This window comes from Sebastes umbrosus, chromosome 21, assembly GCF_015220745.1.
Source record: "Sebastes umbrosus isolate fSebUmb1 chromosome 21, fSebUmb1.pri, whole genome shotgun sequence".
Lineage (NCBI taxonomy): Eukaryota > Metazoa > Chordata > Actinopteri > Perciformes > Sebastidae > Sebastes > Sebastes umbrosus.
Genome location: NC_051289.1, coordinates 7,698,148 through 7,704,688, shown reverse-complemented (window position 1 = coordinate 7,704,688; position 6,541 = coordinate 7,698,148). Strand labels below are relative to the sequence as shown.

The following is a 6,541-nucleotide window of genomic DNA, read 5'->3' as shown; positions in this document are numbered from 1 at the left end:
AAAACCTCTGTATGTTTCTGTGTCAATCAGAAGTGGTAGAACCAGTTCTACTGAGCACCTTCAGCCTCCACTTATCAGAGGAAGCGATGCCAGCAGCTCTCAAAGCTTCCCTCTGTGTCCCCAGACGCTCTGAAAACACAGTAACACAAGAAACATCCGGAGCCGATAAACACAATGACCACAACACATGAGTCTGGTGGTTTATGATCGCTATCCTGCACACAGCATCCTAAAGTGAGGAAAGGAGAGAAGGGAGGGAAAGGAGGAAGGAATGAGTACAGATGTTATTTCAGTTTGGGTTTTCTTTTCCAACTTCCTCTGGACTTGATAACAAGAGAAATCTCTCTTCTCTCATTTCCTATCCTCTTGTCTCCTTCTCTCTGCTCTCCTCCATTTGTTCACTCAACTATTGATTCATTTTTTCCTCTGACGCCTCAAAAAGTGGACACTTATGTGCCAATGAGACATTAGTGAACCACATCCCTCAGTGACACTCCTTATAATAATACTAATAATCTCAATTAGTCTTAAAGGAGTTAAGAGTTAAAGGGACCAGGTCTCAAAAAAGTGAAAATTTAAAGAGAAATATTGTGCATTAATCTGAAATTTTATGTCAGGTTTTTTATGATTCCATAAATTTTTTTCTTTATTTTTTTTCTAATGATGGAAAATGATTTTGTATATAGTAACGTAACTAACTAACCAACTTCACTGTAACTGCAATGGCAGTTACTGCCCTTTTTCCAGAGGAAAACAGTAATGTTGCAGGTATACTGCATGTGTTTTGTTTAAATGTGAGGTATAGCCTTGTCATTTTATATACTGTATGTTTTATATATGTATTATATATGGCCTTTATTTAAACAGGTGTTGTGGTTGAGATCAAGACCTAAAAACATACAGAATAAAACACAGACATATATCTAGGGCGTAGTTTTTGTTTCAGAAGTAAAATTTGTTTTTATTCTAAAGAATTTGGTTGTCATGCTTTCTATAATAATGATGCTCTACCAAAAAGAATGCAAAATATTAAAGCATAAACTCATATAGTCACCTATAAGTTCCTTGATTTTTTTTTTTTTTTAAATTTTATCCAACAATGTTTCCTTGATATCTTATGTCCAACAACGTAAAATTCGAACTACTATTTTCAACATCTGGTTGATGAAAATTGGAAATGACGTCCTTGAATTAAACAATTACGAGTGACATTTAGAATCATTACTTAATAATCTTTAAGTACATAATTTAAGGGCATGAATGTGCCAAATAAATGCATTTTAAAATAAGTTTTTAAGCTCATAAAACTGTAAAAATGAATGGTGATTTTGCTTATAAAGGATAGGTTCATATGTTGTTGTTTTTTATATCTATCTATCTTACTCTCTTGTACATTGAAAGGCTATAAATAGATTCCTTTTAAAGGTGATTTTCAATATAAGTGATGGGGGACAAAATCCACAGTCTGTGTTTTCTCGTGTTTTAAAACAGAGTTGGAAAAAAAATTAGAAAAAAATATAATTTAACTCACAATTATTGTTGGTTATACAGGTCGTAAGATGTCTGACAAATAAAAATATATATATATGTAAACATTTAGATAAATTAACTTTCTCAGAATTATAAAAGATCATATGACCTATCACTACAAAATATTAGTTTTCTTTCTTAAATCTTTGATTATTAATAGCACAACCTACTTTGTGAAAAGGCTGCATACTTAGTTCATTAATGCTTTTCCAGAACTCTATTTTTTAATGAAGTGACCCAGTAACCCCAATAAAAAGCTCCACTAACCCACTGCAGCACTGTTGTGTTACTGAGCCATTTTTAGTGTTACACCCAACAATCTTTAATCTGCTTTCAGCACAATAATCCCCCTAGTTCATGGATGCTTTGTGGACTTTATGTTGACCTCCATGGTTTGACCCTGCACCCACCTGGCTGCTGTCCACACCCACAAACACTGTGACCAGCAGAGGGCGCTCAAAGCCCATCCAATCCTCCCTCCACCTCCATCTACATCTCCATCTCCATCCAACTGCGGTACCCATCTGATTCCTTTAATTGCTTCCTTCCTGTAGTTAATTGGTGCCAATCTGTCCAGCCTCAAAAAAAAAAAAAAAACACAGGATCACTAACCATTTCTTATTGGTGCATTTTCATTTTAAATGCATTTACATCACAAACTGCAATTATTGCTTGTGCTATTGAGTGGGTTCACCTGTTTTCAGAGCTGTGTCAGTGTCTGCAGACACATTGAGGTAAGCTCCTGCACAAATCGTGCAAAAACAAATTATTTATTGCCTTTCTGCAGACAGACAACTGGGATTTAAAAAAAGAGCAAAGTTTGTGCACAAAAGCAGGTAAATTATTCCACTTTTATGCTGCAAATGTCACTTAGAAATGAGAGCAAAACAGATTTCATGTCAAAAACAAAATGTGTTATTTATTGCATTTCTGCAGACAGACAACTGGGATTTAAAAAAAAGGAAAGTTTGTGCACAAAAGCAGGTAAAATAATCCACTTTTAGGCTGCAAATGTCACTTAGAAATGACAGCAAAACAGATTTCATGTCAAAAACAAAATGTTATTTATTGCATTTCTGCAGACAGACAACTGGGATTTAAAAAAAAAAGCAAAGTTTTTGCACAAAAGCAGGTCAATTATTCCACTTTTAGACTGCAAATATCACTTAGAAATGACAGCAAAACAGATTCCATGTTTGGTATTATTTTAGGCGGGATAGCAGCACAATAAGTCATCCTAATTACCTCCTACTACTACTTTGCATTAGTATTTTTTGCATGTCTCCAGTCAATGGGAGCACTACTCTACTATAACCCCTCCCACTTCTTGTCCTCTACACAAACTAGTCCCAGCGTGCAGAGAAAACACACCATTTAGCGACTAAATGCATCAATAAAAGCGTTTTTTTTTTTAGTGCAAATCATTATTAATGTTGTGCATGGATTATTTGTGGTGATAAAAGCTGGTATTTAACTCGAGGCGTGTGATATTTTCAAGGCCGGCGAGTGTTTCGCGGGAAAAAAGCACTGCGCGGAAGGATACAGCGGAGGAGCTGTGCGGTGTGTGTGTGTGCTGCGGTGGTTTTTATTGCAGCCGGCGGAGCTCTCAGCTGTGATTCTCACGCTGCTGATGACAGACTGTACGTCGTTCACCGGGTCTGCTGGTGCAAATACTCCATGCATGCTTCTTCACAGCCGCCACTGAAACCATCACTGGAAGGATTTAATGTTACTGTCGTGTTGGAATAACTTTCCTGCCCTTTTTTGTGCGCCTTTTGGGTCGATTTCGCCCCAAATTCGTCCGCCGACACGTTCAAATCTACAAGGTAAGGAGAGTTTCTGGAAGCTTTGCATGACACCCTTCCAAAAAAAAATGTCAGTAAGTGAAGGTGGGGTTTCCCCCCTTTATTCTTGCACTTAATTTATCCCAGGTTAGCACCTGCTGCTGCTGCAGCATGCATGCATGCATGCAAGGTTGATGCATGCATGCAAAAGGCGTTCACACTCCCATGTTGTGAAGTGACCATGTGATGTTGCTCACACCTCCACACTAGGTACATTCTAATAAATTAATAATTATAATAAACAAATAGTGCAAAGAAATAAAAAACTGGCTGGATATACATGGACTGGTTGTTATGTACAGTATGTACATGTAAGAGATGTTTATATACTGTGTATGTAAAGTGAGTAGAATTTATATTTACAATGACAGGTATGTACAATATGTACATAAAGTGACAGATGATATGTGCACATTACACAAATGTGCATTAAAGTCTGTAAATTATAAAAAAATGTGCATTAAAGACTGTAAATTACAAAAAAATTGCATTAAAGACTGTAAATTATAATCTAAAAATGTGCATTAAAAACTGTACATTATAATCTAAAAATGTGCATTAAAAATGGTACATTATAATCTAAAAATGTGCATTAAAGACTAAAGTATAAAAAATGTGCATTAAAGACTGTACATTATAATCTAAAAATGTGCATTAAAGACTGTAAAGTATAAAAAATGTGCATTAAAGACTACATTATAATCTAAAAATGTGCATTAAAGACTGTAAAGTATAAAAAATGTGCATTAAAGACTGTACATTCTAATCTAAAAATGTGCCACACCTCCTGCACATCTTCCTCACACCTCCACTCCTCCTGCAACATCTAATGGGTGTTTTTTTCTTCCATACAGCTTCACAATAAGGAGACACAAAATGCCTCTGAGTTCAAGTTTGTCGAGTAAAAACTACGACTACGACTACGACTCCCTGCAGCCTTACTTCTACTATGACAACGAGGAGGAGGATTTCTACCCGCAGCAGCTGCAGCCTCCGGCTCCCAGTGAAGACATCTGGAAGAAGTTCGAGCTGCTGCCGACTCCACCTCTCTCTCCGAGCCGCCGGCCGAGCCTCTCCAGCCTCTTCCCGTCCACGGCGGACCAGCTGGAGATGGTGACCGAGTTCCTGGGCGACGACGCGGTCAACCAGAGCATCATCTGCGACGCGGACTACTCGCAGACCTTCCTCAAGTCCATAATCATCCAGGACTGCATGTGGAGCGGCTTCTCTGCTGCGGCCAAGCTGGAGAAGGTGGTGTCCGAGCGGCTCGCCACGCTGCACGCAGCCAGGAAGGAGTCGTCGTCTGCCGCTGCGTGTGCGGCGTCTGCAGCGGTGGTGGCTGCGGAGTGCGAGTCGGAGCATGCAGGTGCAGCCGCCTGGAGGCTGAACAGCAGCTACCTGCAGGACCTGAACACATCCGCAGCGGAGTGCATTGATCCGTCTGTGGTTTTCCCCTACCCCATAGCAGCAGAGACGCCCAAGCAGAGCGCAGGGACGCCAAATAGTAAGGATTTGGGGCTGGACACGCCACCAAACAGTGGGAGCAGCAGCAGCAGCTGTAGTGACTCAGGTAAACTCATCATGCACTCAGCTTTCTCTGTGTGCAATTAGGAATATCTCCTGCACAGATTGCATGCACTATTTTGACTAAAAGGATGCAGACTTTTGTTTTAATTCATGTTTGTAGTCCATGCACTCACCTCTCTCTGTGCAATTAGGAATATCTCCTTGCTGAGTGTGCACAGATTGCATGCACTATTTTGACTAAAAGGAGGCCAACTTTTGTTTTAATTCATGCAAGAAGGTAGAGAGACATGCTGCCTCTTCCTCACATGACATGCTGTGATTATAGAGGCTGCATGTTAAGCAATCAACTGATGATGTGGAAGGAGAAATTGCATCCTCTCTCTTCCCCTCTGTGGCATGCACTGTGTGTGTGAGTTGCAACCTTGATGCTGATTGTTTGATTTTTGTGTGTGTTGCAGAAGATGATGATGAGGAGGAAGAGGAGGAGGAGGACCAGGAAGAAGAAGAAGAAGAGGAGGAGGAGATCGATGTGGTGACAGTGGAGAAGAGGCAGGCGGTGAAGCGGTGCGACCCCAGCCCGGCAGAGACCAGCAGGCATCCCAGCCCGCTCGTGCTGAAGAGGTGCCACGTCTCCACCCACCAGCACAATTACGCCGCCCATCCATCCATGAGGCACGAGCAGCCGGCTGTCAAGAGGCTGAAGCTGGAGAGCAGCACTAGTGGAGGAGGAGGAGGCAGCGGAGGAGGAGGAGGAGGAGGAGGAGGAGGAGGTGGCGGCCACAGCAGGGTCCTCAAACAGATCAGCAGCAACCGCAAGTGCTCGAGCCCGCGGACGTCTGACACGGAGGACTACGACAAGAGAAGGACTCATAACGTACTGGAGCGCCAGAGGAGGAACGAGCTCAAGTTGAGCTTCTTCGCCCTGCGGGACGAGATCCCCGAGGTGGCCAACAACGAGAAGGCGGCCAAAGTGGTGATCCTGAAGAAGGCCACAGAGTGCATTTACAGCATGCAGACAGACGAACAGAGACTCCTCTCACTCAAAGAACAGCTGAGGAGGAGAAGTGAACTTTTAAAGCAGAGACTGGCACAGCTGCAGAGCCCTCGTGCTTAAAGTTTGATAAGACTTTTTTGGCCTTTTGTTTTTTATGCAAGTTCAAGACTTAGGGTGTACAGTTGTTGTTGCATGCAAATGCAAAAGCGGATTAAGTTGTTTGGAATCTTGTTTGATTTCAATGTTGAAACTGCCTCAATTGAAGTTATGGGTGGATTAAATATTTAAAAGTTTATTTTTATTAATAAAATATAAAAAAAAAAAATGGGGCTACCCGTGTTGAGGGCCCAAACTAAAATATAAATTTTTATGTTTTGTATATAATTAATATTTCCTAAGAAAATGTATTTTTGGATCTCAATTGTCTGGATGTTCAGACCCAGTGTTTGGTTTTTTCCATTATGTTCCTAGATTCTTTTTGAAATATAAAAAAAATGTTTCTTCTTGAATTTGTGTCCTTGTTCTTGCAGTACACAAACACTCATTTCATCACAGTATAGACACACATTAATATGGGCTGGGGGGTACATGTTGCAGTAGTAGGAGATAAGACTCATAAATGATTGCATGATTTGAATAAAGTGAC

At 40.6% G+C, this 6,541-nt stretch overlaps 1 protein-coding gene across 2 annotated transcripts; it reads left to right on the top strand.

Annotated features, from left to right (window-relative positions):
* Nucleotides 1-2,109: 2,109 nt before the first annotated feature.
* On the top strand, nucleotides 2,110-6,404 carry myca (MYC proto-oncogene, bHLH transcription factor a). 2 transcript variants are annotated; one of them, XM_037756641.1, is made up of 3 exons: nucleotides 2,110-2,264; nucleotides 4,229-4,944; nucleotides 5,360-6,404. In XM_037756641.1, exons 2-3 carry the CDS (start codon nucleotides 4,251-4,253, stop codon nucleotides 6,013-6,015), a joined length of 1,350 nt encoding a protein of 449 aa, XP_037612569.1. In that variant the 5' UTR covers nucleotides 2,110-2,264; nucleotides 4,229-4,250; the 3' UTR covers nucleotides 6,016-6,404. The 2 variants fall into 2 exon arrangements, with proteins under 2 accessions (XP_037612569.1, XP_037612568.1); XM_037756640.1 differs by lacking the exon at nucleotides 2,110-2,264 and adding an exon at nucleotides 2,970-3,356.
* The last annotated feature ends 137 nt before the right edge of the window (nucleotides 6,405-6,541 follow it).

What these genes read in the sequence shown, in the direction of transcription:
- myca (XM_037756641.1), top strand. Translation starts at nt 4,251, where the DNA reads ATGCCTCTGAGTTCAAGTTTGTCGAGTAAAAACTACGACTACGACTAC. An exon ending in CAGCAGCTGTAGTGACTCAG is followed by an intron (nt 4,945 to 5,359) that starts GTAAACTCATCA and finishes TGTGTGTTGCAG; the next exon opens with AAGATGATGATGAGGAGGAA.